Here is a 26,463-nt window from a genome sequence, read left to right on the forward strand (position 1 = left end):
GAATAAGTGCTGTCATTCTGCTCATTACAGAAGGTCACACAGAAAGGTGCTGCCCTTTCCTTACGCCAAGACCTCTTTCCCCCCCTTTTTAAGACCTGTCACTTGTTCTCATCATGACAATCAACCTCCTAATTTAATAGTCGGTACCAGTGGTGCCACCACTGTGACTCAACTTCCTTTTATAATGCATGGTGGCTCAGCTCCATAACCTATAGGTCTTCTCTGTTGTGGTCACACTCCGGCTCTCTCTACCCATAATTCCTAGCTCACATAACCATTTATTTGCTTGATTAAGGATTCTCCAAGGTTGGACACCCGCTGCGACTCTGAGTGAGTGACTCAGAGGCATTAACCCAGAAGAGACAGCTTCCTCATCTCTTTCTTTCTGTTGTGGTTTCAAACAGACGATTCTTCAACCAACAGAGGATTCTAATGAACATAAGAGAGGCTTTGAGTCTGTTTCTATCATTTGTGCTCATTGTACAAATTTCCATGATATAACATCAATAGCATTGTACAGTAGTAGTACGTGAAACAGACAATTGATAAAGTTCTCTTATTTAAAGGGGAAATCCACTATCTGTTGGTATTTATTTCATGCATTTTGCATCATCATGAGGATGTGGCCGGTGACACTTTGCTTCTTGAAAATCCAAAATCTTGAAAACTTGACTGCTGACATGTAAAACATTATCAACAGTGGACTAATGAAAAAAAAATACTTTGAGATTGTGCCGGTCTGTGACAACATTATGTTTTGAGTGAAAAGTAAATCATTTCATTGCTCACATTCACACTTTCGAGTATCCAATTTGGGTCCGCCTACGTGTCGCGCCAATCGAGGCCCATGTGTCTGTGTCTGGAGAAGTGAGATGATGAGCTCCTGATTATCCTCTACACTACGATCAAAATAAATGATTTGTGCGAAACTGTCGAGTTCCCTGCAAACCTATTTGCAAAGCAGTGTCGTCTTGAAAAACACATACCAACCAAAGTGTTGCGTTCTGAAAATCTGCATTTATTTAGACTTTACAAAAGTACTTTTCCCTGCTGTCTCTACTTCCTTGATTATATGTGATGAATATCATTGACACTGTCTGAACTCGTTCTGTATTTTACAGCCACCACACAATAAAAGCATCAAGCTTGTGGTTTTCATCCAGAACATACAGTACCAGTCAAAAGTGTGGACACACCTACTCATTCAAGGGTTTTTTCCTTTATTATGACTATATTCTACATTGTAGAATAATAGTGACGACATCAAAACTATGAAATAACACATGAAATCATGTAGTAACCAAAAAAGTGTTAAACAAATCAAAATATAAGGCATATTTGAGATTCTTCAAAGTAGCCACCCTTTGCCTTGATGACAGCTTTGCACACTCCTGGCATTCTCTCAACCAGCTTCATAAGGTAGTCACCTGGAATGCATTTCAATTAACAGGTGTGCCTTGTTAAAAGTTCATTTGGAATTTCTTTCCTTCTTAATTGAGCCAATCAGTTGTGTTGTGACAAGGTAGGGATGGTATACAGAAGATAGCCCTATTTGGTCAAATACCAAGTCCATATTATGTCAAGAAAAGCTAAAATAAGCAAAGGTAAATGACTGCCTATCATTACTTTAAGACATGAAGGTCAGTCAATATGAAAAATGTCAAAGTTTCTTCAAGTGCAGTCGCAAAAGCCATCACGCCCTATGATGAAACTGTCTCTCGTTTAAAACCGCCACAGGAAAGGAAGACCCAGAGTTACCTCTGCTGCAGAGGAGAAGTTCATTAGAGTTACCCGTCTCTCGTTTAAAACCGCCACAGGAAAGGAAGACCCAGAGTTACCTCTGCTGCAGAGGAGAAGTTCATTACAGTTAACTGTCTCTCATGAGGACCGCCACAGGAAAGGAAGACCCAGAGTTACCTCTGCTGCAGAGGAGAAGTTCATTACAGTTACCAGCCTCAGATTGCAGCCCAAATAAATGCTTCACAGAGTTCAAGTAACAGACACATCTCAACAACAACTGTTCAGAGGAGACCTGCCTGAATCTGGCCTTCATGGTCAAATTGCAACAAAGAAACCACTGCTAAAGAACACCAATAAGAAGAAGAGACTTGCTTGGGCCAAGAGACACAAGCGATGGACATTAGACCGGTGGAAATCTGTCCTTTTGGTCTGAGTCCAAATTTGAGTTTTTGGTTCCAACCACTGCATCTTTATGAGACGCAGAGTATGAGAAAGGATGATCTCCGCATGTGTGATTCCCACCGTGAAGCATAGAGGAGGAGGTGGGATGTTGTGGGGGTGCTTTGTTGGTGACACTCAGTGATTTATTTAGAATTCAAGGCACACTTAATCAGCATGGCTGCCACAGCATTCTGCTGGTGGTTTGGGATGAGTTGGACCGCAGAGTGAAGGAAAAGCAGCCAACAAGGGCTCAGCATATGTGCGAACTCCTTCAACACGGTTGGAAAAGCATTCCCCATGAAGCTGGTTGAGAGAATGCCAAGAGTGTGCAAAGCTGTCATCAAGGAAAAGGGTGGCTACTTTGAATAACCTAAAATATATTTTAATTTCTTTAACAATTTTCTGGGAGTTTCTACATGATTCCATATGTGGTATTTCATAGTTTTGATGTTGTCACTATTATTCTACAATGTAGAAAATAGTTATTTTTTTAAATAAAGGAAAACCCTTGAATGAGTAGGTGTGTCCAATCTTTTGACTGGTACTGTAGCTTTAAATGGATAGTGTGAGATCTGGGCAATTAAGCCCTTTTTTTCTTACCCAGACTTCGATGAACTCAAAGATACAATGTTTATGTCTGCGTGCAGTTTGAAGGAATTTTTATAAGGCATCGCGGCATTTGCGTTAGCGAAATGACTAGAAGTTTACCGGCACAGCTAGCTTCAACTCCCTTCAAACTGGACACAGAGACATAAAAATTAGATAGGTATGGAAATAAATGCCACCAGTCTGTGGACATTTCTCCAAGGCCCAACTCAAACCAGGCAGTTGTCATGATTCCATCCCTAGTGGAATCTCAGTGCATGCCTGAGTAGACCACACGCCACCACACTGCTGGTGGAGGCCTAATGCCACACTAAAGAGTACTACTGGAGCCGCCTGTTTGAGGTAAAGCTGATTCCCTCAAGAAATGCCGTTGTTTAAGACTTATCCCTTGGTAACTGTAGCAACAGTTCACCTTATTTATGTTACTTACGTTATTTATGTCACAGACCAGCAGGAGGGGTTTGTGTGAGTTCAGCAGGTTCACAGTATGGCACACTGCAGCAAGAAAGTGTGTGTGTGAAAGCGAGAGCGCGAAAAAGAGCGAGGGGTGCATGTTTTCTGTCTCCTCTTGTCAAGCTCTCTCTCTACCCACCCACCCCTCTCTCCCTATCCCTCTCTCTCTCTCCTCTCTCTACCCTTCTCTCTCTCTCCTCTCTCTACCCTTCTCTCTCTCTCCTCTCCCTGTCCTTCTCTCTCTCTCCTCTCTCTACCCCTCTCTTACTCTCTCTCTCCTCTCTCTCTCCTCTCTCTACCCCTCTCTTACTCTCTCTCCTTCCCTCCTCTCTAGCAGCCCACATACGTCGCTCTGACACACTGCGCCAACCACACCATGTATTACTCCTTATCTCGATACTGTGCTTGCTCTCCCCTTCTAACTGGCGTCAGCAGTGTCGGAGAGAGTTCTCTCACTCCCTTCCTCCCTTCATCTCTCACCCCTCCACAAACTGGTGTCGTCTCTAGCATTCCTCACATTATTTAACAGGGTTAATCTTACATGCGTTGTTATTGTGAATCGCATAGACTGGTAAGAATAACAATGCAACAGGTGATGTGTGGGCTCCCGATTGGCGCAGCGGTCTAAGGCACTATCTCAGTGCAAGAGGCGTCACTGCAGTCCCTGGTTCGAATCCAGGCTGCATCACATCCGGCCGTGATTGGGAGTCCCATAGGGCGGCGCACTATCTGTGTTTGGCCGGGGTAGGCCGTCATTGTAAATTTGAACCGACTTGCCTAGTTTTAAAAAATGTCTTTTGTTCAAACAGACAGGCAAGAAGAACAATGCAACAGGTGATGTGTGTTGAATGTCAGTGTTTTACGGTTTCAAAAACATGGTTAGATGGGTTTTTGCGGTTGAGGGGTTGCTGGCGCCCCCATACTCGGCACAGTAGAGAGGCTAGAACAATGGGCTGTGTGTGGATGTTCTCTCATTCATGTTTGAGGTGTGTGTGTGTGTTATATCCACACCTTCACTTCCCTTTGAGTTTGGTCTTCCTTCACGCCACCACACTGCTGTCCCGACGAGGCACCGATAGGGGTGTGTTGTCACAAGGTGTGTGTGTGTGTAAATGGATACCTGTTGGTTTGGTCTAGGAGTGTGAAACAGGTCTACATCTGCATGCGGATCAGTGGATCTGAAAACAAACAGATGTCACTTCTCCATGGAGCTGCTAGAGCCTTCGTCTCCATAACAGCAACAGGCGTGAAAGGTGATTGGCTGCACAGCTTCCGTCTGGATAGAACATTCTCTAACTAAGGAACTTCCTTTTCAGGAAGTTGGCTGGTTACCTTCTGTTGCACTGAGAATTCACGTTGGTGGCCATTTTGTTTCCAACAGAAACGAGTTGAGAAAGATGGCAAATCATTTATGGATGGAGGAAGTGCAAAAAAACTGAGTAATGGCATCTCCTTTTAAAGTTCTCCCCTTTTGTATGCTGGCGACACATTGTAATGGAATACTGATTCATCCAAATCCCCTTCTCTAATTATTGAAAGGGCACCATGTAGCATTTGTGACCAATTGGCCATTATCCCAGGCTGGCTTGCCTTAAAAACAAATTATATTCAGACGTCGCCGAGACATTTAGAAATGTAGGTTCCTAATAAGGAAATCGGTCGATATCCAGACAAAGTAGCTCATTCCCTGGTATCAAATGTGTGTGCTAAAGGACTAATGAATTCAGGCAAAGAGAGGGAGAGCAAAGAGAGGGAGTGAGGGAGAGAGCCTGACAGGACGTAGAATAGAAGAGGCTTGCCAGAGTGCCCCCCCACAAGACTTCAGGGACAGGGGGGAGAGATGGAGAGAGCCAGGCCTGAGGAACTTTTTCTTCCTATAGCTCACTCTGTCTTTGTCTGTCTTTGACTTTGGGCAGCCATGTCTCTTCCTGATGGGTGGTTTAATGACCACGGAGGCGGTGGCAGAATCCCTTTATCTCTCCCAGCAGAGGGGCTCTGGATCTAGCAGCCTCGCCAAGGCCTTTCCCGTCTGAGAACCAGCCAGCGGAGGGAGGGGAGGAGGACAGGGTCTGGAGCCCAGCCAGCCTTCTCTGATCCTGGGGTTAGAGCTTAGCTCAGCACAGCCTCCACCGGCTGCCTGGGGTTTTGGGGAAATTCCCAAAGGTTACTGGCCAAAAGACAATGACATGGTCTCTATAAAGACTGCAGCATCGCGCCACTTACTCATTGACTGACATCTAGGGCGATGAAATACAGAGCCAAAGATTGCTAAAGGAGGAATGTACCCCAAACAAAACACACCGGGGGTTACTGTAGTAAAGCTGACAGGATCTGTGGGTAATGTCTTTCCCAGGTCTGGGTGGGCATTGATGGGATGAAGGGGTTTATTTATTTATTGAGTTGTATCTATTGGGTTTATTTATAGAGTTTATTTGAGCAGGGACAATGTACAACAAAAACAGCCTCAGTAAACCTGAGAAAATATACATGTTCCAGATTTAGCTAGCAGCTCATTTCAGTTTTGGATGATTTGCTGTTAGTGAGAGTGTTGTTTGGAACAGATGGGATGGTGTAAATAATTGTTTTGAGCATATCTTCAATTTCTCAACTCGCCCTTCAATCCAGTCTTGTTATCCTTTTAGTCTTTTGTAATCTTTCTCATGAAGAAGCGATATCAATAAATGTTTTTAAGTGCAATCATGTTTTCCATATTTTAATTGTAAGACGTTTGTGATTTCCAAAATCTTGTTTTGCCACCTACACAGTCAGGGACACAGAGGATTTGTTTTCCTACACTTGTGTAGATTGTAAAATGTTTCTTTTTAACGGTGCCATTGGCTAAAGCGGAACGAAACCGTGGATGTTTTGACAGACATTCCCAAGCTGTTGAGAGATGCGTGGTGAGAAGTTATTTCCCCTGGTCTTCTACTTATTTACCTTTTTGTTTTCTTGTCACCACTTTCTCATCCTACGACACTGAAACATTTCACTGACTAAAGCACATGTGCAAAAGCAAACATTTTCCGATGACAACTTGTCAACAGTTCCGAGCAGGAATGATCATCTTTTCTCTGATTGTGCTCATCCGTGTTTAAGAGTGTAAATGTGTGGTTCTCCAAACCAGTACAACAGTTAACAGGGTCTTTACCCCGTTATCTAAATCATAGCTAATACTTACATTGTTATGTATTGGTTGGCGTTAAGCTGTTTCACATGCCTCAGAAGCTCAAGTGCAGTTATGGTCTGTGGGTTTGTGGCTTCCCATAGTGGACTTCCCATTGCTACAGTATCTATCTACAGCCTGTATCTACAGTATGTACTGAATCACCACAGCACCCATTATGGTGTCCCTCAGACTAGGGGTTTCTGGGAATTTATGTGTGATTCTTGTTAAAACATCTCACTTTCCCCGAGGAATGCTATGAAAGTGTAGTTCTGCACCACTTTTGATTGCTGTGCTAAGATCTGTGGGTTTGTGACTGTCCATAGTCAGATTTGCACATCTACAGTATCTACTGGACTGTATCACCACTACCCATTATGGTGTCCCTCGTAGTGTAGTGCTGTCAGAATGTCTGTGATTCTGGTTAAAACATCACACTTTCCCAGGGGAATGCTGTGAAAACGTATTTCCTCACCTTCGTAGATTGCCATCAACACACCCTCGAGATTGACCAAGTTAGTTTTTCTTTTTGTCTTCTTGGTTCATAGATTCTCCTAATAACGACCATATGGTTGTAAGTAAGTGAGAACCTTCGCTCCCGTGGGTAGCGTTTTTACCGTGCCAACACAATTTATTTAACCTTTATTTCGACATGCAGTCATGCTGAGACCAAGGCCTCTTTCTCAGGTGAGTCCTGCATATACATCAATATACAAATCAATAATACACATCAACATTCACTAAGCAAGCCATTTCAAATCTCAAATGGCCGAGGAGTAGAGAGAGGGAAGAGTTTTGTGGGAATGCCACGGTGATAATCAGTAGCTGCCGACTAGATATTGTGGCGTCCATTAAAGGAAACATTGGGCGCCTGTGAGGGACTTGTCATATAACGGGGGTGTTGAAGGTGTCTTTTAAAAACAGTACAACTCTCTTTAACAAGTCTTTATCTGTCTCTGCTCAGCGACGGTTATTATTTCTAGAGGCAGCAAGCCCAAGCGGCTCCTGCTGCCAACACCACCCAAGCTAAACAAACAAGGAAAATATGCCTGGCTGGCTGCTTCGAAATGTAGGGGGGATCTTGAATTACAATGAATGGAGATAATTTGGGTGTAATTTTAAGTTTGTATTACGTAATTAGACCTAAACTTTGTTGACTTTATACTGGTGTGGGAACAGGGTTTTATGGAAAATGTTTTGTCATAGCGTGTAGGCTAAGGAAATCTGGCAGGCAGTGACTATTCTGTCAGCGGTAGTTGTGCTCAAGCTTGTTTTCCACACAATTCACAGAATCATTGTGACTGTTACGTAAAAGATTCTGCTCTTTGGATAACATAGGTCATTCACAAACTTCCTCCAGCAGGCTTTGTATTGTGAGATTTTTTTCTCTCTGCATCTTTCAAGGAGGCTCTTGCTTGCTTCAGCTCTGGAATGTTAGATGTAAAGTAATTTATTTTGTATCCTTGTAGATTTGAGCATGGGCCTGCAACACAGCGTTAAGAAAGACCAGCACACCTGTTGCACAAAGACATTATTCGAGCTACTAGTTGTGAATATACAACAAAACAAGCCTTGGCTTGGCTATTTAAGTTTTTGACTCGACCGTTCTTAAATGGATTATCTCCACCCTTCACAGGGTTTTTGCTCAGCAATTAACGTGACAAATTTGCAACGGTCTCTTACAAACACTCTGAATATCTACCCTGATATTTCTCCTGGACTGAGGCCAAAATTGGCCAATGCCTTTTAGGAGCAAGTCTGAGGTTTGTTTTAACTGTTGGATTACATGCATGCTGTTCCTGTAGGTCTTTTATGGGCAGTCTGTTATTTCCATCACTGGGTTTGCGAATGTGTCTTTTTTACAAGTGATCGAAACTCCATCTCAATGGCTACGCACATGTGTTGCTAACAGGCAGGAAATCAATGCAAGGCCTCACGCTGGCTAGTTTAATTCTTCATCCTCGATTTTGGATGAAGCAGTCCCCACTTTACCCCTGTGTAGGCTTGGGCGGAATCCAGATTTTCACATATTACCGTCATTCTCTCATCCTGGGATTTACTGTATTATCGGCATAGCACACAAGGGGGCGCTAAAAATGCAAGAAAGCCCATAAGGCCTCTTTTACCAGAATGCAAACAAAATTGTCATCAACTAATTGCGAAATCACATAGCTAGCTAAATGCTAACGAGCAAAAAAAAAAAGTGAAAACAGATAAATAAACTAATTGCAAAGACAGGCAAATCCAGCTCATAAAGTTATACAAGCATAGCTAGTAACTTACCAAATGTCGTTTTTGGTGAGTGTGGACAATTGCAAGTGAAAGTGAACAAGATAAATTGTGCAAATGAACAAAGTTGTGATGCTGCTCTTCCTTCAGAAAAGCATGCAGGTGTACATGGAGCAGATGGGAGAAGAATGGAGGAGAAGCATGCATGTGTACATGGAGCAGATGGGAGAAGAATGGAGGAGAAGCATGCATGTGTACATGGAGCAGATGGGAGAAGAATGGAGGAGAAGCATGCATGTGTACATGGAGGAGAAGCATGCATGTGTACATGGAGCAGATGGGAGAAGAATGGAGGAGAAGCATGCATGTGTACATGGAGCAGATGGGAGAAGAATGGAGGAGAAGCATGCATGTGTACATGGAGCAGATGGGAGAAGAATGGAGGAGAAGCATGCATGTGTACATGGAGCAGATGGGAGAAGAATGGAGGAGAAGCATGCATGTGTACATGGAGCAGATGGGAGAAGAATGGAGGAGAAGCATGCATGTGTACATGGAGCAGATGGGAGAAGAATGGAGGAGAAGCATGCATGTGTACATGGAGCAGATGGGAGAAGAATGGAGGAGAAAAAATGGCAGCTGTACAGAACTCATCCAGAGGGAGAAGAATGGAGGAGAAGCTGCATGTGTACATGGAGCAGATGGGAGAAGAATGACTTTTGGAGCAGATGGGAAAGCCATGTGTAATAAGTTACACTTGTATACAATTCACTACTAAATTGTAACTTTATCACCTCATGCGCGACGCACAACAGACTCGCCAATAGATATAGAATGCTATGGACTCCCCGGCTCCTGCTTTTTCCCGTTGTGCTATTTACAAACAAACAGGTGACTGGCTCCACTGCTCTGGGGAACTACGGTAAGACTCATAATGTCAAATAATGTGACGGGTGAATTGAAGAACACAATCTGCTTCATCTCCTAACGTATTTGCACAAGTTGACTGCAGCTAATAACTTGAAAAATAGCTACAAATATTCACATGTATTGAAAAACTTCAAAGAGTTTAGACTTTTTCCAAATACCCCGGTATATACGGTATACCGCCCAAGCCTACCCCTGTGAGCTTTTCAGTTTTTCTGCCTCTGTTGATGTCGGCGTAGTACTCTCTTCTGCTTGTTAACCTTGACTTAAGTGGTTGTGTGGTGTGAAAAATCTGTTCTAAGGCATTGAGCGTGAAAGTGTTATAAAGGTCTCTCTCTAAACCCTGAAATATCACTTAGCCAAGTTGATAGAACAACTTTACACTTTTAAAGTGTAATTTTACTCATGGATATAATGTGTGCTTCCTGTTGAACACTGACTTGAGCAGTAGGCCTAGTGCTTGCAAATAATATATTAAAGGAATATAGCCCATGCTTAGTTTATTTAAAGCTTACTTGGATGTATGCTGTTTTTATGCGATTATATATGGTTGTGCTACATGCTTCCTGTTTTTACATTGACGTGATCAGTGCTGATGAATATGAATAGGCTACGTAGAAGGAATAATATAGCCTATATGCATTGTTAGTCTACTTAAATTATTTATGTATGCATACTTATGTCAGCCCAGTCTGTTTTGTCTTTGAACCAGCATCTTCCTCTCTCTGACGGTAGTGGTGGGAGCACTCATCCAGGTCCCTGTGATCTAAACACAGGGCCCCCTAGCGAGGCTACCCACTGTTTATGTTCTGATCAATCTGATAGGGCCCCGTCAGAGTTCCGCTGCATCTCATAGGCCCGTCACAGCGCTGTAGCATCAGAAAAGGAAAAAATAAAGGCTCTGTGCCAGGAAAAAAAGCCAGCAGGGATCCTGCTCGCCTGTCAGTGTGTCAGCCCAGAGGCCGGCCCCGTGGATCCTCAGGCTCGCCTGACTAGCTAACCCCAGCAGGGAGGCCCTACCCTGGACCCGACTGGGAAAGGTGACCCCCCCCCCCCCCCCCCGGCATCCATCCAAGGCTAAGAATCCCCTAGGCCTCACTCTGGCTGTCCTCTCTGGCTGCCTGCCCAGTTGTCATTATCACCACCAAGAACAGATCTGTGGCAAAATGGCAAAGTTCTCTTTCTCAAAAACACACAACACCACCAGCAACCCTGTTACTGCTCAGCTAGTCTGCTCACATAGCAGAACTCTGTCTAAGGTTAAACAACAGGGGTCGTCTTTCAGAAAGAGACCCGCAATCAGATCCCATCACACTTACCAAACAGGTGTACTAGCTAGCCCACTATGTGATCAGAATGACGTCTAGGGGGTCAAGTCAAGGGAGAGGAAGACAGAGGACTGACTTTGCATTTCATACAGCAGCAACAATAAACAAAGTGGTGGATCTCTGTGGGTGGCCACTGTCTCTGTGGGTGGCCACACACACACACACACTCACACACACACATCCGTCTCCACTGCCGCCGAGCGGACGTGACTGACTGTGACCGCGCTCCTCTCCGTTGGATGACCTCCATCTTGCTCCACTAGAGGAGAAAGGGTTTCTGGGTAGTAATGTTGTGGTGACGGTGGCTTCTGGTTGGCTGCCCTTGTCCTCCTTATCTCCTCCACTGTTGTTTTGGCTGCACAACACACTCTGCTCAACAGATTGTTCTATGCTATCGGCTAGCTCCTGTACTACGCCTTTGACTTATGCTAGTGGCTCTATGCTATAGGCTAGCTCCTGTGCTACGACTGACTTATGCTAGTGGCTCTATGCTATAGGCTAGCTCCTGTACTACGACTGACTTATGCTAGTGGCTCTATGCTATAGGCTAGCTCCTGTACTACGACTGACTTATGCTAGTTTAGTAATATGTCTCTGTCTATCACTCTGTTTACAATGGAAGCAGTTGTTTCTTTCCCAAAAGCACGTACCTGCCATAAATGCCTCTTCGGTGAGTCTAAATGAGAACGTAAGATTGTGTTTCGCAGTCACTGCGGTGTCTGTTTTTCTTTCGCTGTCTTTTCTTCTGTCCTTATGTCCATAAGATGGATGATAATGATAGAGATGAAGTCGGTGGTAGAATGTGGGATGTGGTCCACCTGTCACACAGGTGTCGGCTTTGGATTGTTTTGAGCCCTCGCCTGATGACAGTCGCAGGCTGTTGATGATATACTTCACTGTTGTTGCTGCGACTGGTTTATAAATTGGCTCTGAATTTGAAACCAAATAGGAATGTAGCTGTGGGGGGAGTGCATAAATCAATATGTAGATTGTCCTCCTTTCACTCCACAATCCCTCCTGAATTACAAGGAAGATGGTTGAGTAACCTACCGTTGTTTTCAAGAACCACCATATTATTATGGCTTCTACTAAACCACCTTGCATAGACAGAGAATCCCAGAAACGACAGTATTTTACAGTCCAGGCATGTTTTCCCTTTGGAGGTTGCCCTCAACCTAATAACCTGTACCCAACCTGGCAACCCCAACCTGACAACCGTCACCCAATCTTATTTGGCAGCATAGTCTGACGTGATGCAGCCCTCAGGTATTCGTCACCTTTGGTTGCCCTCATTCAGATTAAGCAGCATGAATCATCATAGTTATGCAGCATGCTTGGATCTGTAGTCAACATAAAGCCTGCATACATTCCTATTGTCTGCTAGGAGGGTTTGTACATGGGGAAATCTATATAACATGTACTGGCTGACCAAACCTATACTTCCACAGTATTAGCAGAGCTCTCCTTGCAAGGCAGAAGCAGTAATCACTATTGTTTCATATTTTGTGTCAATGCAATGTTTTTCTCTGACTAGGCTGTGAGTAAATCCTTTGCAGCAAAACAGGTAGCTCAGATCACAGAGAGACCTGCTATTACAGCTGATTTATACCAGTATTATTTATCATCTCAATCGATGGGTTTAATGAGATGCGGTGCCGGGGCCACCCTTTAAAACAGACATTGCTATTCATGAGCTTCCCGGACTTTAAAAGCGAGTTTGTGAGGTTTTTAGTCAAGCTGGGTGTCCAAATCCTGACCCATTTTTCAGAGCAGATGTAAGAGGCCCAGCCTGACCCTGAGTGTGTGCCAAAACAAGAAAAGAGTGAAATGTCTAGCTTTAATTTCAGAGATGAGGGGGGAATTGGAAGAGAGTGTGGGATGGGGTTTGGCTCATTTCATGGGAAAGGAGATGTCTTGGCTGGGTGTACCACAGTCCAGTCCAGCATGTGCACTAATCATGACCTGGTGCATGCTGGGAAAACGACAGGAAAATATCAACGCGTTATCACACTAAACCAGAACACCAGGAATATTGTATTCTATTTTATTAGAAGCAGTACTTGATTGGATTAATGGCTGAAGGCTGTAGGCTATTTCAGACAGAGTGAATGAATTAACTGATAAGGAATTGCTTGTTTTTTTGGGGGTGCACAACCACAAGGGAGAGAGCATTGTAACTACAGGTGTATAAGGCTATTTTAGCACTTGTTAGTCTTAAGGAGGCAGCCAAGCAACCGCAATTAGTGCGAGCAGCCGTTGTTTAGGGGTTATTAGATCCGGAAACCTTAAATAAAAACTCCCATTTAAAATTGTCAGGGCGTGAATGGGATGCAGCCATGTTGTTACAACCGTCATTCTAAGATGAATTATACACCCTCTCGCTGCAGCCTCCAACTCCAGCCAGAATGTTTCAGCTGTGCTCACGCATACCCAAAAAGCCTCTGTCAACAAAGGGATGAAGGAAACCAGGAAAACGCCTGAGGTCCTAGATAGTTATAAATAGGGCTGGCGCTTCGCCCTTCCCAGGGTGTGTCTGCTTTGCCCTTGAGTCGTTCCACCTCAAAAATCACTAGAAAGACGATTTCAACACCATTTGTCTGTAGTTAGAAACCAATATTTTAGCATTCCTGAAACATTATTTTGTTGAAAGATAAATCAAATTGTCTTATCTGTTTCTAACTACAGAAACCATTTCAGTGCAATCTGAGATGGTGGGTGTCATGGCTTGCTGAAATTAAATGACCCTCTTCACACCTTCCCAACGGTCCACTTCCGAAAACAAACTAAGGAGATCTTCCTGTGCCATACCCTGCCTTACCATACCCTGCCTTACCATACCCTGCCTTGCCTTATCCTGCCTTACCATACCCTGCCTTACCATACCCTGCCTTACCATACCCTGCCTTACCATACCCTGCCTTACCTTATCCTGCCTTACCTTATCCTGCCTTACCTTACCATACCTTACCCTGACTTACCTTACCATACCCTACCCTGCCTTACCATACCTTACCCTGCCTTACCTTACCCTGCCTTACCTTACCCTGCCTTACCTTACCTTACCCTGCCTTACCCTACCTTGCCATACCCTGCCTTGCCATACCCTGCCTTACCTTATCCTGCCTTACCTTATCCTGCCTTACCTTATCCTGCCTTACCTTACCATACCTTACCCTGACTTACCTTACCATACCCTACCCTGCCTTACCATACCTTACCATACCTTACCCTGCCTTACCTTACCCTGCCTTACCTTACCCTGCCTTACCTTACCCTGCCTTACCTACCTTACCCTGCCTTACCCTACCTTTCCATACCCTGCCTTGCCATACCCTGCCTTGCCATACCCTGCCTTGCCATACCCTGCCTTGCCATACCCTGCCTTACCTTACCCTGCCTTGCCTTACCCTGCCTTACCTTATCTTACCCTGCCTTACCTTACCATACCCTGCCTTGCCATACCCTGCCTTGCCATACCCTGCCTTACCTTACCCTGCCTTGCCACACCCTGCCTTGCCTTATCCTGCCTTGCCATACCCTGCCTTGCCATACCCTGCCTTGCCATACCCTGCCTTGCCATACCCTGCCTTGCCATACCCTGCCTCACCTTACCCTGTTGTCGTAATCTCCATCCGGAGCGCTGGGAATCTTGTGGTGTTCCATATCGGAAGTCTCCCCTCCCTGTAACAGAGTAGCATAATCCCCTGTGGGGTTAGAACTGGAGCTGATGATGACAGAGTTTACACACACACACACACAAACACAGTTCCTGGGAGACATGCCATTGGTATAACACCGAGTACATGCTGCTGAGTGATAGCACTTGACATCATGCTGATATGATATTACATCTTTCCAGCACTGATAGACATAGTAGTGCAGATTGACAGACACTCTGTCCTTAGCCAATCACTTCAGGCTACCAGGTGCACCATGCAACCTTACTGGAGTACCAGTAGTTCAGAGTTAATTAAATAAATGATAGGATTAGTGCTTCCTTACAAGCTAAGGATTTGAAATGGATATGTCCTTTAAGGTTTTTAATAAACACTTGATTGGGGAGATTAATGGGTAAACTTATAGGAGTCGTTAGGTCATTTCCCCCGGCTGCATAACGTGTGTGAATGATCTCGGTGATACGTGCTGACATTGTAGGAAACCAGCCACAGAACAGTGTAATAGATCAGCCCGTGTGTTTCTCTCTCTAAATGAGGAATTGGACTTTGCTGTGGTTCCTCAATACCCTTTAGCTAATTCAGCTGTAAATAAGGCAAGAACACAATCACAACTTCACCAGCCAAACTAGTGTAATAACTACGTTAGTAAACACTCACTGCTATTTCATACTATATTTGTCCTACTTGTAAAGTTTCTTTCCATTCTCATTCTATTCGTGTGAGAACGGTTCGCTGTGTGCAAGTTGCTGGGTGTTGCAGAATGGAAGTTGCTGGTTGCACAATTACGGCTATTCAGCCAGGGCCATGTGGGTCACTGTCGCTCCTCTCTGCTGCAGATGAGAGGAGGATAAAGAAGGATGAAAGACCCAGCTCTCTGTCTGTACTGGACAATAGCCTCTCTACTTCTGTCTAGTGCTGCCCCCTCTTCATCAACACTTTCATGCTTACAGTGGAGTGGCTGTTGGTGAGCCACGAAATGATCTCTCCTACCATCCCACAGACCCGTACCCGAATAGTGGTGATAGAAATGTCTTGTGTAGAGTTAACATGATTCCCCATTCTACATGACAGAGAGGCATGTCTCTTCTACACAATACATTTTTACCTGAATACTCTGTAGTGTTGAATCCTACTGAACTGGCCCCAGAGCCACATCTCTACTCTGTTCTCGGCCTCTCATATAACACTATCATTCATGTCAGCCTTATTGTTGGGCTTTGGCCCCTCGGTATCTCTCACACTCACCCTGCCTTCATCTCGTCTCTCTGCATTGTACCACTCGTCAAGTCCCAGGTTTATCATTCGGCTTTCAGCGCGTTTTGTTTCAGCCGTCATCCCACCGCGCAAGGCAATTGTCAATTAAGACCCTGAAGTGCTCCTCCATTCCGACGGCATAAAAGCTCTCAATAGGAGGCCTCACAGGAGGCCGGGATATTTAGCCGAGAACAGACGTGGATCTGAATAACTCATCTAAATAAAAAGTTGCTGCTGCTACCTGGTCAATACCACCCCATGGTTTTTGACGTGCTCCTCTCTTTGCTTTTTCCATTTTCTTGTACTCCTGGGAGCCGGTTTAATATGAAGCGGTGCGAGGTAAATAACGATGGCGAGGGCAAGGGCTGTGAAATTCCTTATTTGTATTAGCGCGACGAGAATATAGGCGTACCCCGCCGCTACTGTCGTCGCTTCTCTCTCTCTCTCAGCCCGCCGCCTGTGTGTGTGTGTGCGTCGCCCGTATATCAATTTGCGGATGCTGCAGTGATCTGGGGAGAGAAGGGAAGGCCACCATGAATGTGTTTCTGATATTCCAGCGGGTATCATAGCATGGCACCAGGGTAAACGAAGCAAATCATCACTCAAGATTTATGGGCCAGAAACGGTACCGCAGATTCACGCCACGCTTGGCTCACCGCCGCCAACGAGAGACAGGAGTTGGGTGAGGAGGAACACGGGGATAGAAATGTGTATTGCGTTAATCACGTACATCCTGCGAGGCTGCATACCACTAAAGTGGCTCTTGTTTCTTTGCCGTAGCAGAAAAGTTCACTCCATTTTGGCTCTGTCGCTTGTTTTGTTTCACCCTGTTGAATTGTGTTTTGCACTTGGCCGGTAGAAACTGTTGTTGATGTAGGGATGATGATGAGTGGCCCTTGTAGCTGGATTACAGCATGTACTGTATCATCATAGCTCTCTGCCTGTAAAACACAGTGTGACAATGTTTTGCACTTCAAAGCAGGAACACATGAAATAGGAACGCTGTCTGGCACTTCTGCATTCATATGAAGAAAAGAGAGCATCTTCCTGGGTAATAAAATATTTTTTTATGAAGGTTCCTTCCTGAAACGAAAAGACAGAAAGAAAGGGTAGAAGAAAGAAAGCAATTCAAACATGTTTGAAGGAGAACAGGAAATATGTCCCACCTGAATTGACCGTACTGTGACTGGATAATGTTGATTCATCTTCCAGTCAAACTGTCACGTTCGTTGAAAGGAGTAGACCAAGGCACAGCGTGCCTAGAGTTCCACATATTTTAATAAACCCAAACTCACTGAACAAAAACGACCAACCAAACGAAACGTGAAGCTACTGCACTCAGGCAACTAAATGTAGACTAGATCCCACGAATAACCATGGGGAAATGGCTACCTAAATATGATCCCCAATCAGAGACAACGATAAACAGCTGCCTCTAATTGGGAACCATATCAGGGCAGCATAGACATGCATTTCACCTAGATGACCCACCCAAGTCACTGTCACGCCCCAATCAACACAGAGACTAAACAGCTTACTATGGTCAGGGCGTGACACAAACATTGAAACTAAGCAAATACTTCTGGTATTGTACAGATATGAAGATGTTGATATTACCATTCCATCCAATACCTTCTTATTTCACTTATATGAGACTTACATAAGTTAGTGAAGGCTCGCGGGTTCGATTCCCGCTGGGGACACCAATATTAAAGCATCTGATGAATGGCATATATTATAATTATATTGCATAAGCACACCATTCCTTTTTACTGAATCTTCAGCTCTGTCTGCAGGGAAGATGTCTGACGTCCGCGCCGCGAGGAAACGGCAGCAGCTGAACAACCTGGTCGCCATGGCGACGGAGCTGGCCCGACCGGGGGACACAGTGGTGGATTTCTGCAGCGGAGGGGTGCGTCCGTCAGTCCTTCAGTCCATCTCTCGATCCTTCCATCCCCCGCCGTCGCTCTGTCCTCATTAGTCTGTCTGTCAGAAATCAGGATGAAAGGGTGCATCTCTTCTCTTCTTTCCCCTCTCTCTTTTTGAAAACCCTTGTTATTCCATGTACAGACAGACAGACAGGAGGGAGATGGAGTGGAGTGATGAAGGGAGTGTACAGTACACTTCACAGCAGTAGCACTGACTGGGTGGGTAATGGGTCAATATTGGAATGGACAGAGCGGTAGGCCACTACTGATCACACAAGCCCTTTGATGTGCTCGGCTTCTCTTTGAGCCTTGTTTTTCCTCTGTATGTATTTGTCTTGTCTTTTTCTGTGTTGCGTTTTTCCAGGGCCACGTCGGGATCGTTCTGGCTCACACGCTGCCCGACTGCCAGGTAGGTTGAACGTTGAAACAACTGTCTTGTCTACCAAGTTGAAACTAGCTCGCCATTTGCTCGCATTAGGGTGGCTTGACATAATTGATACAGAGTTACACATTCGTGTTGTGTTTTTGATTTTCGAGCAGGTCGTATCTCATTAATTTCTTTGCAAATAGCAGTCTTAGTAGGAGAATTTAATTATTTTACACTGTAGAGTTGTATTTTATTCCCAAATAAATCTTAGACTTTTAGCCTATAGCTGTCCAGTAAGCTATTCATAACCTTGGAGGTAAGAGTCAACTAAGAGTAACATTAGATTAGCAAAATGTATGAGGTAATAATATATAAATAAATAATATGCCATTTAGCAGACACTTTTATCCAAAGGGAATTAGTCATGCGTGCATACAGAGAACCCGAGTTGATTAGCTAAATGTAACAGGTCATCTTGTGTGGTTAACTGCAGGTGATCCTGATAGAGAACAAGGAGGAGTCTCTGGTTAGGGGGAAGGTGAGGAGTGCTGAACTGGGCCTGACCAACATAGGCTTCATCCAGGCCAACCTGGACTACTTCACTGGACCCTTCCACATAGGGGTGAGTACAGATGAATGTTATATTACAACTTGTTTTTGATCATTTAACAGATGCTTTTGTCTAAAGGAACAGGACTGTCGACATTGACAGTGGCACGTACATGCAGTTTGTGAGTCCTATAAGGAAATCAAACCCACAACAAGGTGTTGCCAGAACTATGCTAGTCTAACCCACTGAGACATTCATATTCACTACACAGGCATTAATATAGAAGCTCATTCCATCTCTTTTACTTGACGTACTTACTGTACACCATGAAACTTACTACTGTCAAAGACAGATTAACAAACGGTTTGATTTCACCAGTACTTCTAGATGGCTCATCTTCTCAACTTGTCATTGTGACACTTGAGAGAAGACTCAGTTTGCACACGAAAGGAATCGTCCACAGCCTTGCTGCTCTCAAAGTGTCTTATCTACATTGTCACAGGGTAGAGCAGCAGGATTCCTTTTTTGTTCAGTTATGGATTTCGAATGATTTTCCAGAACTGGGACTTATTTTGCGATAAGTTTAGCCCACATTTGAACGTTTGAGAGGAAACAAATGAAAAGAAAAACTTTTTACTGCTTATTTTGGTAACTTCTGTTCTCCAGTTGATTATATTGGGGGCCGTGTCCTTCCCTTCTCTGAGGATTCTATCAGAAGAACATTACGACCAAGCTTTTCCGTGCTCCATTTTCATTAGAAGTACCTTTTTCTCCCCCGCCTCCTCCTCCTCCTCCCCCGCCTCCTCCTCTAATACTTTGAAAAGAAAACACATTTTCCTTTTAATTGCTTACTTTGCAGAGCGTTGAAGTGGAGCGAAAACAAACACCCTGCCAAAAGATGTAGGAGCAATATGTGCTATTCAGGCAGAGGTTAGAAGGAATAACCATTTGGAAGAGTAAAATGTTTATCATAAAGGCACAATGTTTCAACTCCCCAGCTATTTGCACCATTTATTACGTTGACCTCTCATTTTGACCACATGAATCATCTGACTCCGCTAGTTGACTCGTTTGCGTCTGTATCAGCCAGTGTGTGTGGGTGCGTGTATGTGTGTTTTGTTGCGCGTTCACACACAAGTCTCCCTTGCTGTGCTAGATAATAGTGATTGTGGTTTATTTCACTCAGCGAGCCGCTGCTACAGCAGTTCTAAGTTACTTCACTTGCTCTTTCCTCCACACAGTCTGTGGGCCAGATGAGATTAGAGCCTACAATTTACACTGTGTGTGTGTGTGTGTGTGTGTGTGTGTGTGTGTGTGTGTGTGTGTGTGTGTGTGTGTCTCCCACAGTGTATTTCAGTTCCTCTCCTCTCCTGCCAGAATCGAATAAAAGCGGCACTCTAACGACCTGAACTGCCTAATTAGTCCCAAATTAAACGAGTTGTCGTTAATTACGCTATTATCAGGTCTATTTTGATCTGCTTGTGTTGGTTGTTGGCCACAGAACAGGTGCTTGTTTGATTTAGGAATTCATTAGCTTGGATGCTAACTTTCCCGTTGTGTCACTTCACTCATCACGGTGAGGTCAGAGTTCAGTCAGGGTTAACCAGGGCAGGAAGTAACCTCCCCCTTCCCAAATGAACTGTAAGGCCTGAGTGTGTATTAAACCTAGATGCTAAGCGTTGGTGTTAATCATTTATTTATTTGATAGGGACAGATACAATGAAAACATTCACCTTTAACTATCAAGTGTCAGATCATCGTTCATAATAATTGATTGGAAAACTAAATGTCTATTATATTATAGTATATCATGTCTCTAAAATATGTGAAACATAATGTTTAAATCTAAATGTAAAACACGTTATGGCCGTCTCTCCTTCCAGTACATTATGTTACTAGGTGTTCAGAAAGAGTCAGTCATCGCAGCTGAGATTCAGACTAGAATCTGTACTGTACTTCAGGCTGGCTGTTTCTCCCTGCATCCCCCAGGCTGAGGTCCAGGAGGTTTATATTTGTCTATCAGTCCCTCCCTAAAAGAGGTCAAACATGATGTTGAAGGTAGACTCTGTGATATGACGTAGATGCAGAAAGAAACAGCGTAGTTGGTGTATTTCCACAACTAAGAGCGTTGAAGGCAAGGCTCAACTTCTCCACTGTGAATGTGTGAAGCGAACGCGTGCACGTGTGCAGATACTGTGTGTGAGCGAAGTCTTGCATCTCGCTCATCTCAGTATCTGCGGTGATATCTTTAAAAAAAAAAATGTCAAATGTATTCTATGTCCATCTATTTTCCCAGGTATATTATGTTACGAGGTGTTCAGACAGTGAGTCATCGTAGAGAGTTTCAGACTAGACAGACATTGTGCTGAAGGCTTCCTCCTCCAATCTCTCTGTCTGTGACACCAATAGAAGGTACACTACACTACATGACCAAAAGTATGTGGACACCACCTCGTTGAACATCTCAATCCAAAATCATGGGCATTAATATGGAGTTGGTCCCCCCTTTGCTGCTATAACAGTCTCCGCTCTTCTGGGAAGGCTTTCCACTAGATGTTGGAACATTGCTGCGGGGACTTGCTTCCATTCACCCACAAGAACATTAGTGAGGTCGGGCATTGATGTTGGGCGATAAGGCCTAGATAACAGTCGGTGTTCCAATTCATCCCAAAAGTGTTTGATGGGGTTAAGGTCAAGGCTCTGTGCAGGCCAGTCAAGTTCTCCCACACCGATCTCGACAAACCATTTCTGTATGGACCTCGCTTTATGCACAGTGGCATTGTCATGCTGAAACAAGAAAGGGCCTTCTTCTTCTTGAAACTGTTGCCACTAAGTTGCAAGCACAGAATCGACTAGAATGTCATTGTATGCTGTAGCGTTAAGATTTCCCTTCACTAGAACTAAGGGGCCTTGCCCAAACCTTAAAAAACATTCCCAGACCATTATTCCTCCTCCACCAAACTTTACAGTTGGCATTATGCATTGTGGCAGATTGCGTTCTCCTGGCATCCGCCAAATCCAGATTAGTCCGTGGACTACCAGATGGTGAAGCGTGATTAATCACTCCAGAGAATGCGTTTCCACTGGTCCAGAGTCCAATGGCGATGAGTTTCCACCACCAGCCAGTGCTTAGTATTGCGCATGGGGATCTTAGGCTTGTGTGCAGCTGCTCGGACATGGAAACCCATTTCATGAAGCTCCCAACAAACAGTTATTGTGCTGACGTTGCTTCCAGAGACCGTTTGGAACTCGGTAGTGAGTGTTGCAACCGATGACAGACGATTTCTACGCGCTTCAGCACTCAGCGGTCCCGTTCTGTGAGCTTGTATGGCCTACCACTTTGCGGCTGAGCCGTTGTTGCTCCTAGACGTTTACACTTCACAATAACAGCACTTTCAGTTGACCGGGGCAGCTCTAGCAGGGCAGAAATTTGACGGACTAACTTGTTGGAAAGGTGGCATCCTATGACGGTGCAAATGATGAAAGTCACTGAGCTCTTCAGTAAGGCCATTCTACTACCAATGTTTGTCTATGGAGATTGCATGGCTGTGTGCTCGATTTTACACCCGTCAGCAACAGGTGTGTCTGAAATAGCCGAATCCACTAATTTGAAGGGGTGTCCACATACTTTTATATATATAGTGTATATTGTGCTGAAAGCTTCCTCATCCCATCGCTCTGTCTGTAGCACCAATAGAAGGTATATATATACCTGCTGTTATTAGAACTAGGGCCTAGCTACAGGTCCAGACCAGCCACTTCATGGAGACCTTCTCCACAGTACTGTGTGGGTTGGGGAGTGTGTTTGGTATCTACTGTTGTCAGGGAATGTTTTTCTACACCCTCTCACACAGGTGGAGAGACCTTTAGCAAGTGTTTATGCATTAAGGAGAAAGATTTATTGAGAAACAATTCCCCTGGTTTTGTGCAGAGGAGTTTTAACTTTTTAATCACCCAGAGTTTCTAACACTATCTGTGTGGACTTAGCCATGTAGTGAGTGTACGTGTGTGTGTACGTGCGTGTGCACCTGTCCGTTGTGTGTATGCACGGCATATTATTTAGTGCTGTCAGTTAGTGCCCACTCCCTCACCCCCAGGTGCAGCCCATCATGCTGAATAATCCCAGTAGGTATTATACATGACTCTATTTATAGCCCTAGATAGTCATTTACTCAGGCTAATTAGGTTGTTCCCTATTCTTAGCCATGGAGGCTTGCTCTCTCATTTTGGAAGAGCAAGGCGTGTGCCGGGCCAGGTGTGTAATCAGGTTGGCATCAGAGCTGCGCTGTTGGAGACGAGGGTTTGTCCTACACAGATCTCATCTCATAGAATATCCACCAGTGTATCCCTCCTCTCCTTGTACTAGAGTGATGGCTGAGGCCTACACCTCACCACCACTCCTCTCCTTGGGGAGAAACATTGAGCCAGGTCCCCAGAGGAACAGAGAGTAGTGGAGCGTAACGTCTGGATACTGATGAGAAAATCTGATCTGGAGCTGCGTCAGTCTTCGGTGTTGTCCCTTCATCTTCCCTCTCTCTTTCTCACTCTCTCTTTTCTCTTTCGCTCCCTCTTCCTCTCTCTATCACAGTATCTATTTATCTTTCTCCTTTCATTCTCTCTCCTCTTTCACTCTCTGCTTTCTCCCCCTATCTATCTCCCCACCACTCTCTCTCTTCCCCCTCTCTCTCCCTCTCTAGCCCTCTCCACCCAGCAGGGGTAGATAAGTTTTAGGTTCTGAGTAGACTAGAACAGTGGGAGTCAAAGCAAATCTGCTCTGTGCGGTAGGTACTATAGGTGGGTTAACTCTGCTCATCACTGACAGAGCCCCCTATAGCCCTGACAAGTACATCATTTATGATACAGTATTTGATAAGAGTGCAAATGATCCACAATGTGTAGAAAGTAATACCCGGGGAAAAATGTTAATTCAATACCAGAGGTAATAAGCACCGATGCACCGTGTGATATATTGCCGTGGTTAACCGTGAAGTGTTTTTCACACTGAGACTGTGTGTGTGTGGACCGGGGTGTATTAGCTGTGAATAATGAGTTTCAGAGCTCATATTTCAGCCCACTGCCTGTTGTTATTCATTAGGAAGAGAAGTTGTACTCATGCAAAGATGAGAGGGGGAACAAAAATATTGTGGACCAGAATCTTCTAGAAGATCTCCTCCCACCCAGCCCTCAAAAGATGGGTGAGACTAATAAAGAGTGCTTTTTTCCAAACAATCCTTTATCGGCTCGCATTAATCTATAATTGATACCGGCCTCCACAGAAGCCTCTGGCTTAATGGAAACAGGCTCTCCCCACGTGGACAGTTCTTTTCTTTAGTCTAGTTTTCCAATAGTTTCTTTAGTCTTGTATAACCACATGGTGTGTCTGTGTTTTCCTTTGCAACATTCCCTCTTGAGTAAGTAACCAATACAAGCACACAGAGTAGTACCCTCCAAGTGTTTCAAGAACAAAGAATACATTTGGAATTTGTATGCAGAACTTCCTCCTCAGAAATGCAAAACAGCCAACAACAACATTCCTCTGGTCTGGTTGGCAGGAAGGACTTCCATCTTTATCACATTACTACAAGGAGGAGGGCTAGCTTCCAAGATGGCCGACGATAAAAAGGCAGAAGGATGCCGCGGAATGTGTTCCCAATATGTGGCTACTAGCTTCCACTCTTAATCTGTTCTTTTCCGCTGGCGCTGCACGTGCTGAAGTCGCTGGTGGTCTTGGTGGTATTGCTGTTGTCAGCCATTCTACTTCTGATACTTTGCCTATACTGACCTCAATACACAATTTTACAGGGATTTCCCTTCACTGGTAAAATAGGTTTAACGAGGTGCTGCCATGTCGTTGGAATGAAAACCTGAATCTACAGTATGTCTCCAGGACAAAAGACTAAGGAACCTTGGCTTAAAGAGTTGCATCTAACATTCCAGCACTCTGGTCCTCCTATAAGTACCTGTCTTCTAGTTCCCCTACGTGACTGGAACGATGCCTCCAGATAGTCATGCCAAAGACGGGCCAACCCAGGCCAAGGTACTGCAGGGCCCCAGTGTGGTCGGGGGGTGGCGGGGGGAGGAGAGGCGCTCCGGCGCTACATTGGCAGCCAAACAACAGGAGGATTAAGGTCCCTTAAATCTCTAGGCTGCAGTGTATTTCTCAGGAGCTCGTCCAACTCTCCCTGGAAAAGCCTGGCTGAGGTGTTCTGAAGCCTTCTGCCGCGACCACAGAATGAGAGAGGAGCGTATACAAACATCTGGCTGCGGTTTTCTAGTTGGGGAAATGTCAGAATCCACAGAGAAAAGCCAAGCTGTGACATGGATGTGAAGGAGCAGGTGGTATATATTAGAGCTGTGATGGATTACAGCAGTCAGCCTGCCACCATACATGTGATGTGGACTTAATGTAACATTAGGGGACGTTCATCCCGAAAGAATGGTCGTTAATCGCTCTTTAGCGATTTGCTATAATTCGAATCTTAAGTCTTGGAAGAGACTTTCTCGCACATTAAACAGAATCTGTTGTACGTGGACGTGGCCGACTCAACATGTAGTATCTCGAACTTTGTCTCTGGGGTTCTTTTTGAAGTTCTCCCAACACCTCATTTTGAATCCTCCATTCAGAGCTGATGACGTTGGAGAAATACTTAGGAGTTAGCTAGCTAGTGTTTCTGACTGGGCTCCAATGCTAGGGTGCTGATTGAGAATGACATGTAGTAACAGTAGGCTGATAACTTAGGAGTTAGCTAGCTAGTGTTTCTGACTGGGCTCCAGGGATGCTGATTGAGAATTACATGTAGTAACAAGGCTGCTAGGATGCTGATTGAGAATTACATGTAGTAACAGTAGGCTGATAACTTAGGAGTTAGCTAGCTAGTGTTTCTGACTGGGCTCCAATGCTAGGATGCTGATTGAGAATTACATGTAGTAACAGTAGGCTGATAACTTAGGAGTTAGCTAGCTAGTGTTTCTGACTGGGCTCCAATGCTAGGATGCTGATTGAGAATTACATGTAGTAACAGTAGGCTGATAAGTACTACCCAGAGCCATAATATTTAGAGAGTTAGGACAACTTTTACAATGTTATATATTTTGTTCTAGTTCTCGACATTCAGATAGTTACATAGCATTGTTTACATTTTCTGCCTGTAATGTTAATGGGGTGCTAACATGGCTGCCATAGAAGGTTGAAGTGTCATGTAAATGCTTCATAATGCAGAAACCTCATTGGCCCAACTCTCTAAATACATGGCCCTGGTCCAACCTACTCCCAACTAAACGTGGTTCCTGGTGCTCAAATCCACCTACCATAGATGTTATGGGATTTTGATGGAAATGTCTTAGCTCTCAGTCGAAGAGGCTCTCCTCAGAGTTATCAACATCTACTAATCCAGTGTTTACCAAACCTCTCCTCTAGTACCCCAACCATGACACTTATCTGATGTATTTCAGACAGTACTAACACTCCGGAATCAATTTGTCAACTGATCAACTAACACTGTACTAATGGATATCGACTTGAAGTGGGCTCCCAGGACAAGGATATTAGGAAAACAGTCTGCTACAGTAGAGTCCCAGAGGTTCTCTCTCTGTCTCTCTCTCTCCATTTCTCTCTCTCCATCTCTTTCTCTCAATTTCTCTCTCTCTCCATCTCTCTCTCTGTCTCTTTCACTCCATCGCTCTTTCTCCATCGCTCTCTCTCCATCTCTTTCTCTCCGTCTCTCTCTGTCCATCTCTCTCTCCACCACTCTCTCTCTCTCTCTCCACCCAGCATCCTCTAACCACTCCTCTGGTAATGTG

General features: G+C 44.6%; 1 protein-coding gene across 3 annotated transcripts in view; it reads left to right on the plus strand.

The window, feature by feature from the left end:
* The window catches only part of gstcd (glutathione S-transferase, C-terminal domain containing), a 65,696-nt gene that overhangs the window by 24,643 nt on the left and 14,590 nt on the right, over positions 1-26,463 (plus strand). For all 3 annotated transcript variants that reach the window (XM_065003775.1, XM_065003777.1, XM_065003776.1), the window contains exons 7-9: positions 17,615-17,730; positions 18,111-18,155; positions 18,607-18,735. In XM_065003775.1, the coding sequence (XP_064859847.1) occupies positions 17,615-17,730; positions 18,111-18,155; positions 18,607-18,735 (290 nt within the window). The remainder of the gene's footprint in view (positions 1-17,614; positions 17,731-18,110; positions 18,156-18,606; positions 18,736-26,463) is intronic.

Source organism: Oncorhynchus nerka, linkage group LG18 (assembly GCF_034236695.1).
Source record: "Oncorhynchus nerka isolate Pitt River linkage group LG18, Oner_Uvic_2.0, whole genome shotgun sequence".
NCBI classification, from domain to species: Eukaryota; Metazoa; Chordata; class Actinopteri; order Salmoniformes; family Salmonidae; genus Oncorhynchus; species Oncorhynchus nerka.